Source organism: Passer montanus, unplaced genomic scaffold, assembly GCF_014805655.1.
Source record: "Passer montanus isolate IOZ18808 unplaced genomic scaffold, ASM1480565v1 scaffold48, whole genome shotgun sequence".
Taxonomy (NCBI): domain Eukaryota; kingdom Metazoa; phylum Chordata; class Aves; order Passeriformes; family Passeridae; genus Passer; species Passer montanus.
Window position 1 is genome coordinate 5018155 of NW_024369707.1, and position 12029 is coordinate 5030183.

At 50.9% G+C, this 12029-nt stretch overlaps 1 protein-coding gene across 1 annotated transcript; it reads left to right on the plus strand.

Annotated features, from left to right (window-relative positions):
* Positions 1 to 1334: 1334 nt before the first annotated feature.
* Positions 1335 to 5792, plus strand: FAM124B (family with sequence similarity 124 member B). Its single transcript, XM_039722288.1, has 3 exons — positions 1335 to 1441; positions 2367 to 3671; positions 5451 to 5792. The coding sequence occupies exons 2-3, from the start codon at positions 2943 to 2945 to the stop codon at positions 5790 to 5792; spliced, it is 1071 nt and encodes a 356-aa protein (XP_039578222.1). The 5' UTR covers positions 1335 to 1441; positions 2367 to 2942.
* Positions 5793 to 12029: the final 6237 nt, after the last annotated feature.

Consider the following 12029-nt stretch of genomic DNA (forward strand, 5'->3'; position numbering starts at 1 on the left):
GACTCATTCCATTCAGGGATTGGAGTGAAATCAGCACTTTGCTTTTCTTAGATGGCCCAGCAAAAGCCAGCACTTTGTTCTGGTGGCAGCCATCCCTCTTCCCTTTTCCCTAGCCGGAGGCAGGAAAAGCAGCCTAGGGCTAGGGCTGGTTCCAGGGAACAAGCTGTGAAGGAAGGCATGTGGTGGCAGTTTTGTGTTCCCCTGACAGCAGCAGTGGGTGAAGGCTCTGAGCTCACCAGCTGCACCAGTTAGGGCCATTGCACCCAGGTTTTATCCCAAGGCTTGGGGAACAGTAGATTTGACACAAAGGGAGGGCATGAGGATACCCTTGTCTAAGGCTGTGGAACCTGGTTTGAGCCCTTCCCTAAGAACACTGAGTTGTCAGAGCAAGTGGAACAGGAGCAGGAGGGTTTGGCTGTGTGGTGGGGCTGCCCTCTGAGGGAGAGGGTCAGGCAAAGGCTGAGCTTCAGCTTCTCTCATGCTCCCTGCAGGAGGATTGGTGGCTTCTCCTGATCCAGAGCTGCTGGGGAGCTGAGAACCAGCCCTAAAACTGTTCTCCAGGCAGCTTCATCTTTCAGAGCTGAGATTGGTTCCTTGTCTCATCCCAGCAAGTACAGAAGAAATACATGGTGGAGGATTCCAGATTTAGCCCTTTTTGTGAGTAAGGCTCAGGTTTTTGGACATTGTGAAAACAGAAGAGATGCTGCATACCTTCAGCAACCTCTGTGGGAGGCACCTCCCCATCTGGAAAACAATTTGCCTCCCCCTGGCCACAGAGAGGGCCGAAGTTTCTGCATCATTCCCTAACCAGCCCTTACTCTCCACTTGCTGTGCAAGAATTCACATCCTCAGTCCCCTGTCACACCCACCACAGAGCTGCAGCTGCCCACCAGATTTTATCCAGCAGATTGGAGCAGGCCTGGGGCTGAGAGCTGCACAAGCCAGCAGTGATGGCTCTGCAGGAGGACAGCCTGCCCTTGCTCCCTTTCCACTGCCCTGGGAGGGAGCAGGTTGCAGGGCAGGAGTGGGGTCCTGCTCCAGGGAGGAGGGGCAGTGGGCAGGCACTGGCTGAGGTGCAGCAGCAGCCCAAGGATCTTCACCTGGGGTGGGAACAGGGGAACCTGCTCCTGGGAGCTGCTCCCAGCCACAAACCAAGCCCTGATGAATTTACTCAGTTTCAGTGTTTTCCTGTACAGGCAAACTCCCCTGTTCTCCACAGGCAGGAAGGCAGATGACTGCCTGCCCCTGCCCTGTAGCAAGGAGTTGATGAATCATTTCCTTTTCCATATTTTAGTGAAATTGTGTTGTTCAGAGCTCATCTAGAGCATTTTAATATTTTGAGCACTTGCACTCTTCACTCTCTTCCTGGAATTGTCTGAAGGCTGGATTTTGTTTTTGTCTCCCTCCCAACAGCAGTTGTTACTTGCTCGCAGTGTTGCAGGTGGGTGCAAAATATCTTTTTTCCTCATTTTTTAGACTTTAAAAAAATGTTTATTGTACATAGGTATCAGTGTAGCTTTTTAAGCATGAGTGTGAGTTTCTACCAGTGAGAGAGATCTCCCTAAAGGAAACCAAGGCACTGCTGCTTATACCTTTAGACCCTGGAGATTTTACTTAGTTGAATATAAAGTTAGGGTCATATTAAAAAAAAAAATAGTTCAGAATTTTGAATAACAGACTTATTAATGCTGGGATTTCTTAACAGTGAACCACTGCTTTGTGTGCTTGGCTGTTTGAGAGGGAAGTTGGCATGTCAGCAGAGAGAGATGTGCTGCTCTTAATTAGATGGAGCTGGACAGATCACCAGAGGCCAGTTTTGATTTAAACGCTGGCTACAGTGGGGGCAGCTCAGTATAGGAAGTGGGTTTGGCTTGACCTGTATTGTGCTGCTGCTGGGCTGGCAAACAGGGAGATGAAGGGACAGTGTGATTTATTGTCCACACTAGAAGAGACTGGAAAGCAGTGTATTTTCAGCATTCCTAGTGTAGCTTATGCAGTAACATAAGTACCAACATGCAAACCCAAGGAGCAAGAAAAAAAACCCTGGACTTTGATTAAGGCTGCTGATTACATGGGTATCTCAGGGGGGGGAAAAAAAAAGTAAAGGAAGAAAAAGAAGCAAAGAGGGCACTGAAAATGGGAAGTCTGGTACCCAGCTTTTATGGGCTATGTACAATAACCCAAGTCCTGGTTTCCAGTTAGGCACCAAGTTACCTGTGTTGTGAAAGGTGTTACTATGAGTCCAGGTTTTTTCCCAAAGCTCCTCTTTCCTGATTTATATCTGCCCTTATTGTTATCTGTAATATTCACATGGTTGGGTCTTTTCTTTTGTTATTTTGTTTTCCTTCCTTGTTTTCAAAGAGCAGCTTATCTGCGTGCCCCAGAAGGGTGGGACTCACAGAGATCACAGGCTTTGTACAATGAGCCACAGCCAGCCTGCTGACTACAAGGAAATTTGCTGAGGGTTTCAGCCGTGAGTGCCGCGTGGGCTTTGGCAAAGGCAGTGATTGCACTGGTGGGACCCAGCTGGGTCCAGAGCAGCCACTTCCACTGCTGGGAACAAGGGAGCATCCCCTCACCCTGGAAAACCGCTGCCTGTGTCGCAGGGCTGTGCATCTGTGCTGTCCTGTGTTGAGAAGGGCAGCAGCAGGAGGATGCAGTGCTGTTCCTGGACACTTGGGTCGCAGGTACTCAGTGCCCACAGCCCCAGAGCTGGGAGTGAGCCTTGATGTGACCTGGGACCGCTCGCTTAAAGCCTTTCACTCCGCACCTGCCCCCTCTGCAGGTTCTCTGTGCTTACCCACGTGTTTCATCAAGTTACTGCAAAGCCTGCAGGAGTCCAGACTCATTCTCTTCAAGGCTCAGAATAGATCCTTGTGTTCCCGAGGCAGAGTAAAAGGAAGGCACCAATTTGTCTGGTTTTTTTGCCTGGAGTCTCTGCGATGGATGATGGAGCAGAGTCTCTGCTGACTGTGCATCTCCTGACCCATTTGGGACACTCATTTCCTCTGCAGCAAACTCTGGATCGAATTTTGGACTGGCTCTGCCTGGACATTCGCCTTTTCCTGGTGTCTGAGCGAACTCCTCCACTGAAATACTACGAGAGGTACCGCAAGAGGAGCTGCAGCTTTCCTGGAATATCCATCCTCCTTTTTCTGCACGAGGACTTGGGAGAAGAACGGATCTTCCAGGTCCACGAGCAGTTCCAGCGCCCTCCCTGGCGCTACCAGCGTGCCCAGTTTGCCAAGGGGCAGAGCCCGCCCTGTGCCCCGTGCCAGCAGGACTTCTACGGGCTGGACGAGCAGCTGCCCGTGTGGGGCGTCAGGCGGGCGCAGCGCGGCCCCGAAATCCTGCGGGTCACCCTCCACTGCAGCTTTGATAACTACGAGGACGCAGTCAGGCTCTACGAGCTGATCCTCCAGAAGGAAGGCACGCTGCAGAAGAGCACCCTGTGTGTCTTCGTGCTGCACGCCACCCCAGACGTGGCCGTGCAGCTGTGCCTGAAGCAGCTGCCCCCGGGGGTGACGGCCGAGCCGCCCGACTCGGCAGCGCTGCAGTTCAGGGTGCAGGAAATCGGGCAGCTGGTGCCCCTCCTGCCCAACCCCTGCGTGCCCATCAGCAGCTCCAGGTGGCAAACACAGGACTACGAGGGAAACACAATTCTGCTCAAGGTATGTCTGTGGTGCTCTCAAGAGGAGGGTTTAGCTACTTTATCTGCTTTTTTCCAAGGAAAGCAGGCCTGGTTCAAAATGGAAATTGTGATTTTGTTAGTTCATGATTTCTTTCTAATTTGTGAATGCAGTAATTGGTGTCTGTGAGTGCTGTGATGCTGTTGATAAATATAAGCACTGATCTGTCACTATAGGACACGAAACAACATGACGCGGATGCACTGCTCTTTCAAGGTAAAAAGAGACTTTTTAATTTCTGACTCCAGCATTTATAGATTTCCAAAACTGACAATGGATTGGAGGGTGAAAGTGCCACCTCTCCAATGACACTGGGCAAACTAACAGTCTATCAAATTTCTCTTCTTCTATAAAAGAATGAAAAACAATAAGTTATTTACATAGTGTGTGAGAAAGTTCATTACAAGAATGTAAACATCAGAAGGCTTAGAAAAACTTAAAAAATCAGGGCGACAATGATCCTTGGGAAGTTTTTATACAGTTAAATTAACATCATTACTGCTTGTCTGAAATATTGATGCATTCTAGGACATGCTAGCTTAACATCTTCGTCTGCTGCCTCAAAGACAAGATTGTAGCAGCCTAATCTTTTTCTGATAAGTCATTGCTGTATAAGTGTTTTTCAAGGCAGATTTTTGGCATCCAAAACCAGAAGTTTTGTTAAGTGTAATGTTGATACAGCACCGCCTGCAATTAAGGTTGTGAGATCACAAGTGAGTTGCAGTTGGGCAAAAGTGGCAAAGAGATGTGTCCTAGGAAATCTCTGCTTTTCTGTTGAAGTGTGCAGTCCAGAGGTTATATGAATGCAAATTAAAACAAAAATAAACAAAAAAAGACAAAGTCTGTGCTGAGATCATATGTAGTGAGAATTATACATGTGAATAGAATGGAAGTTTGGCTCAGTGTGCTTTCTTTCCATTCTAATAACCCCTCCCACCTCTGGTTATTTTTTTCTTGTAATTTGGATTTTAAATTGTTTGCCCTGTCTTTTTCCTCCCAGAAGTCCTCTGTTGAAGTTAATTACTTGGTTCAGCCTATTTTTATGCTGCTCTGAACACTAATCTCAGGGCAGCCCTTGCTGCCTCAATCTATAACTGGTTTTCACCCTCTTGGAGTGGTCAAGGCCCTGGGAATCTTCACATAGCTTTGAAGTTGATCCTAGCTGGAGCAGGGGACTGGGCCAGGTGACCTCCAAAGGTCCCTTCCTAAATTAACCTGTGGCTCTTCCTGCTGTAGATACAAGGTCTTTGAGCTGACAGATGTACATGAATTCACTGACAGGAAATTTGGAAGCTTGTTTGGGGATTTGACCATGCTGCACTGTGCTCCTCAGAAAGGAAGGTGTAATCCACTTGAACTCGAGATGTATCTTGTGCTCGAGCTCCAGACAGCAGGCTGACAGCCTAGAGCTTTATTCTACAACTCTTCAGCCCATACTGTAAATCTTTCTTATGAGTATCTGCAATTTACCCCCCTGCCCCGATCTCCTGCCATATTGCAAACTAAATCCCAGGCTCTGCTCGCAGACTCCACATGGAGTTGTCATTCCCCCCGAAGCGCCTTGTGGTAACTGGCAGCGGCTCTCCTTTCCAAGTGTTTATCTGGAATGCATGTGGATTTTTTGTATCCACAGCCTCCTTGGGCAGGGACTTCCCCAGGTAAGCTGACCCAGGCTGCAGGTGACCCCAGCACAGCAGGGCTGGGCGAGAGCATCATCCTTGGTCAGCGTGTGGTAACCGGCTTCTCTCTGATTTCCAACAGGTTCAAAGCAGCTCCAGGACCCCTGAAACAAACACCGGGCTTTCCCAGCAGCGCCGTGATACAGGCAGCGGACGAATCCCGCAGGACTGTGTGGCAGCCCCTCTCTCTGTAAAGCAGGGTCACCCTGGGCGGGGAAGCCATGAGCTCAGGGCTCGGCAGGGTGGAGCACAGCCCGAGCCGGGTGCAGGCCTTGCCGGTGAGCGGGCGGGCAGCGAGGCCCCGAGGCCCGCGTGTCCCGCTCCCGGGCCGGCAGCGCGGCCGGGCCGGGCGCAACTTTCTATTCATAACATGACGGACTCATCCTTGCCCGAGGACAGCGGAGCGCTTTTGGATGTGCTGTGACTGCTGCAGCTCGGGGTGTACCTCTGTGTGACTGCACCTCCTCAGGGTGTACCTCTGTGTGACTGCTCCTCCTCAGGGTGTACCTCTGTGTGACTGCTCCTCCTCAGGGTGTACCTCTGTGTGACTGCTCCTCCTCAGGGTGTACCTCTGTGTGACTGCTCCTCCTCAGGGTGTACCTCTGTGTGACTGCTCCTCCTCAGGGTGTACCTCTGTGTGACTGCTCCTCCTCAGGGTGTACCTCTGTGTGACTGCTCCTCCTCAGGGTGTACCTCTGTGTGACTGCTCCTCCTCAGGGTGTACCTCTGTGTGACTGCTCCTCCTCAGGGTGTACCTCTGTGTGACTGCTCCTCCTCAGGGTGTACCTCTGTGTGACTGCTCCTCCTCAGGGTGTACCTCTGTGTGACTGCTCCTCCTCAGGGTGTACCTCTGTGTGACTGCTCCTCCTCAGGGTGTACCTCTGTGTGACTGCTCCTCCTCAGGGTGTACCTCTGTGTGACTGCTCCTCCTCAGGGTGTACCTCTGTGTGACTGCTCCTCCTCAGGGTGTACCTCTGTGTGACTGCTCCTCCTCAGGGTGTACCTCTGTGTGACTGCTCCTCCTCAGGGTGTACCTCTGTGTGACTGCTCCTCCTCAGGGTGTACCTCTGTGTGACTGCTCCTCCTCAGGGTGTACCTCTGTGTGACTGCTCCTCCTCAGGGTGTACCTCTGTGTGACTGCTCCTCCTCAGGGTGTACCTCTGTGTGACTGCTCCTCCTCAGGGTGTACCTCTGTGTGACTGCTCCTCCTCAGGGTGTACCTCTGTGTGACTGCTCCTCCTCAGGGTGTACCTCTGTGTGACTGCTGCAGCTCAGGGTGTACCTCTGTGTGACTGCTGTTGCCCTGTCGCTGTGACACCCCACCAGGGGTCACTCAGGCAGACACTGAATTCCCACGGAGAGATGCTAAGGAGGCTGCAGGAAAGATAACGCTGTATTTACAGAAAGATGTTGGTTTGGCTTGGTTTTTCAACGCACAATAGGTGAGGGTTGTGTTGTGCAATGAATAAAGAATAAGACATGTGACTCCTACAGCTGTTTGGAGATGCTGAAAAATAGACAGTGACATCTTCAGATGGGTTTTGAAGGTGCAGCTTGGCTGAGCTTGCCAAGGAGCTGGATGTCCCCAGCTGTGGGCACTCACCATCCCTTGCTAGGACATACTGGAACAAGCTTTGGCATGGTCATAGTAGTCATGCTGGTTTCCCTTTGTGCTCCTTCTTGCTTTCCCTGTTGTTGGTATTTAAATCTATCAATGTTGCCAATGTTCAAGGCTTGAAACATAAGAATATTCTTTTAAATATTTCTAGCGATATCTTTTTTCCAACTCAGCACAGTACATGCAAAAACCACACACTTGAAGAGAAGTTCCAGTAAAACCTGCTGCTGCCTATTCATGTGACCCTTAAAATAAACACAGCAACGGGCCAGGCTTTGTTAAACCAGTGTGCAATTAGCAGGCAATCCTAGCTGGTTTTTAATTAACAGAAGACAAGAGAAGTTGAGAGTCTTGGAGGGAATTGCTAAATCCTCAAGAGTAAAAAGGATGGGAGAAATGAAGTCATGATTCGGCATCAACAGATGCTGAAATAACTCCCATCTTGATCAGTTCTCTTTCTCAAGTAGGATTAAGTAAATCTCACCAGGAAAGAGATGGGAAGAATATGAAGGAGGAGTGAAATTATTCAAAGAAGAGCCAACATCTGGGCATACTTACCTTCCAAACAGTACAACAAAGAGGTATTTTCTGCCTTAAATATATCTGAATTCTGGAGGGGATATAGGGAAGTCCCTGCTCGGGGCCCTTCCAGCTGGTGCTGCCCTGCCAAGTAAGCTCATGAACCCTTCAATTTGGGGACCAAAACCTACAGAACAGGACACTTCATTCCCTGGACACTTAACATCCCCCAGGTTTTCACAAGCTCCACAAAAATTGTGGACTTTCTAATGAATCCTACTGTGATGTCTACGAGAGTGATTATTTAATCTTTCCTAGCAACTCAGCAGGGCTTTTCAGAGCTGGGGAAAACGTCTGCTCAGTAGGGAAGCAGCCAAGAGGAGCTCACAGGGGCTGGTCCCCAGGCCTGCTGTGGTGTGTGCCAGGGTGGGCTGGAGGCTCCTGGGAGAGCAGGGGCTCAGAGCAGGGCACTGCTCCCTGAACACGAGCTTACAGACCTGCACTGGGCATGCATGGGATAAGCATGGACTTGGGAATCGAGGCAGAAGTGGGATTCCTGGGAGGAACAGCTTTAAAGAGAGATTTTATGGCCTTCTCTCCATTCTCTCGTGCCAAAGGTACTTGAGTGTGACTATTTAGCATAATCTTATTTTACCTAGAGGCAGAAGGTCAGTGTCTAGCCTGAGGGAATTGTTTCATCATTCAGAAAAAAAAAGGGACAAGTTTCACCTTGCCTGCAACAGATCATGGAAAAGGGCTTCAAGTCAAAGGAAGATGGCTGTGAAAATACTGCTTTTAACAGTGAGCAGGTAAAATCCATGTATTTTAAGCACAGGATATATCTCGTACAAATTCTGTATTACACAGGCAGGTGTGCAGGGTGTGTTGGATCAGAGGGCACATTTCCCATGGACAGATTCCATATTGGAAGGCAAAGATTCACATTTTCCAGACTGTTCATATATCTCTGCAGCCTCTATTTTATACATCTTCCTTGCACACTGTGCCATTTCTTTCAGGCTTTTTAAAAAGTCTAGTAAGGAGCACGGGTTGGCTGGGTTTGCTGGAGGTCTGTGTCCCAAACACCCTGAGAGGAGCTTCCTGGTAAGCAGCCAGAGAGAATGGATGCATGAGCTGTGTGGGGCTGGCAGTGAGCTCAGCCAGGGCTTCCCATCCCATGAGCTGGGCCCAGCAAAGCGCACTGGGGAAAGCAGCTCTGGTGGGAAGCTGAAGAGGGAGTTTGACAAGATGCTGAGAGGATCATGGCATCACAGCACTGAATGAAGGGAAATGCAGTGGGATTTTTACCTTTGGGGTGTGTTGGTATAAAGGATGATGGGAATGGCTGTGACCTGGCTGTGACCATGGGGGTCATGGTGCTGTGGGTACTGAGCTGCTGATTCTTTTGATGGACAGCAGCCAAGGTGGGCAGCACTGCTTAAAACATTCTAAATTAGATTTTAATTTTGAGGTGTGCAGTTTTTTGGGGACAGTGGGATCCTGCTTTGTGTCAGGCAGTGCCATGCCCAGGAGTGGGGATGTGGCCCTGGGACTCCTGTGAGCCAGGGGGTGACCCCTGTGAGCCAGGGGGTGACCCCGCTCCCAGAGGGGCAGAGATGCTGCCATGTGCCCACAGGGGATGATGATGAACAGTCCCATCTGAACTGAAAGGCTTTGCTCCTGCATCATTGGCACAGTCTGGGTGATAGAGGGAGGAAATCTGTTCTTGCAGGAGCAGGGTGTGTGCTGAGAGAGTGAGCCATGGGCACTGGGGTCACAAGAAGCAGAACTTGCTCTGGGGTCACTTTAACACAACCTGAAGGGGTGAGTGCTGTTTTTTTTTTGTTGTTGTTGTTGTTGTTTAGCCCTTGGAAACAGCAATTGTGTCTTTTGTCTCCTCTGAAGCAAGCACAGTGGTACTTCTGAGGGATGAGTTGCCCAGGGAGCACTCCCTGATGCCGGGATATGAGCACAAAGGTGGGAGTGCTCCCTTGCTCCCGTGCTGAGAGAGTGAGCCATGGGCACAGAACTTGCTGTGGGGTCACTTTAACACAACCTGAAGGGGTGAGTGCCGTTTTTTGGGTGGTTGTTTTTTTTTGGTTTGTTTGGGTTTTTTTTGTTGGTTTTTTTTTTGTTTTGTTTTGTTTTTGTTTTTTTTTTTGTTTAGCCCTTGGAAACAGCAATTGTGTCTTTTGTCTCCTCTGAAGCAAGCACAGTGGTACTTCTGAGGGATGAGTTGCCCAGGGAGCACTCCCTGATGCCGGGATATGAGCACAAAGGTGGGGGTGAGTGCTCCCTTGCTCCCCACTCCTGGCGTGCTGTGGGCAGGCAGCCCAGAAAGCCCTGCCGTGGTCAGTGAGATCACAGGCTTGGTCTTTTATGTTAAAAAGAAGCTGGCAGACTTGATTCTTTCGGGGAAGCAAATGCTGAAAGCACTTTTTCCTGAATTCTGGGCCAAATTGAGCTTTCATGAATGCCTCGGTAAATCCTGAGGCAGTCCTGTGAGCACAGCCGAGCTTCCCAGATTTACTCTGCTGGGTCTGGGCTGGGACTTTCCTTCTCTTCGCCTGTGCTGGTGCCGTGCTCTGCACCCAGTACAAACAAAGCTTCGCAGCCGCTTGGTGGGGGGAAACAGATGATTCAGAAATCTCATGTTTGTAACGGGAACAGAAACCAGGAATTGTCTCTTTTGCTGAAGATGAAGTGGCAGCTCCAGCCCCTGCACGGGCTGTGTGCAGTCGGTGCTCACCGGTCACCCGTGCAGGGCTGGAGCAGTGACGGCCACCTCCTCTACTGTCACCTCTTGGGCTTTGCAGATTTCACAGATTGTTGCTGTTATTGTTACTTTTCGTGTTATTGCTGTTATTATTGTTGTTGTTATTGCAGTTAGGTTTGCTGTGTTTCTGCTGTCCCCGTGTGTCGCGGCTGCGCCGGGCGGGGTCCCGGGGTGCGGGGACTGCGGGGACAGTCCCGCCCGTCCCTGTCACACCAGCTCCGCCTGGTGCCCGCACACGGCATCCTTCCCCCGCGGTGTGTCCCTGTCCCCTCCTTCCCCCGCGGTGTGTCCCTGTCCCCTCCTCCCCGGCCGTGTGTCCCTGTCCCCTCCTCCCCGGCCGTGTGTCCCTGTCCCCCGGGGAGCAGCAGCGCCGGGGTCTCGGGGGCTGCAGGCAGCAGCTGCGATGCGGGCTCGGGCTCTGGGTCCCTTTCAGCGCAGTCCCAGGGTCAGTGTGCCCTCACCGTGCCCTCACCGAGCCCGAGCGGCCCCAGGGCGGCTCCGGTGCCTGGTGCTGCTCCCATGGCCGCGCTGCCTCCACAGAAAGACGGGAGCTGCCAGAACCAGCCCCAGCCTGCTCTCCTCTCCCCGGGCTTTGCCTTTGGCAGCACCAGATCTCGCAGCCCAGCGTGGTGCAGCGTGTCTGAGCTCCTTATGAAGTCCCTGTCCCCACCCTTCCAGCACCCGGGGCTTTTAATCCTCACTTTCATTAATACGAATTTAACCTGATAGATTAGGAAGCAATAGAGGTACTAATAAAAAGAAAGCCCATTTCTCTCTCATTCATTAATTTTCTCTGACAGCGAAGTAGTCAATTAGGGAGATCTGTCATGTACATGATGGGGAAAATAGAGTTCTTCTTAACGTGTTTTATTGGTTTTTGGCAGCCTCAGTGACTGATGCTGTGCAATGTCATGAGCAGTGGTTACTGTGCATCTGCTGTGTGTAAGACTTGATACAGTACTGACAAGCTTGCTATAACAATGTTTTTTTAAAAAAACGCTATGAATTCTCTCTTTTCATCAATAGTTGAGCACTGAATGATCACTCTAGGACAGATGTGATGGAGCAGGGCAGGGATGAGGTGAGGAGTGGGACCTTGCTTTGGCAGGGCAGAGCAGGAGCAGGTACAGAGCATTCTAGGTCATGTCTGTCTCTCTCTGTCTCACTTACAAAGTGGGTTATGAAGCTTAAAGGCCCTGAGGCTTTGCTTTTCTCTAATCAGGGACAGGAAACTTCTGCTGAAGCTGAAATGAAGCTGAAGGAGAGGTCTGGGCTGTGAGAGGGGCACAGAAGGCCTGGGGTCTCCCTGTGGTGCCCTATCTGTGTGGCACACATCCTTCTCTTCCCTCCCATCATTCGTGGAGGTTGGCAATAGGAGAATTCTCTGCAGCCCCTTTTGCCCATGGTGCTGCTGACACTGCTCAGAGGAGGAAGGCCACTGCAGCCTGGAGCTCCCTGCCCAGCCTTCCTGGCACCTCCTGCACACAAAATGGGCTTTGCAGCAGCTGTTTGGGCCTGTGTGGTGAAGATGTAAGGTCTTGCTGCTGGATTTTGCTGAGTAATCCTGCAAATATCAGCGATGCCAGTCTGACAGACCAGCTGGGGTGGGACATGCAGGGGTGGAGCACACACATGTTGGGGCAGGGGGCTCAGCTGGGATGGAGCTGCCCAAGCTGGGCATATTCCTGTTGGAGCTCTGCTTTGTCCCCTTCTCAAGACAGTGTTTTCCTGTTTGCCAGCACCTTTCT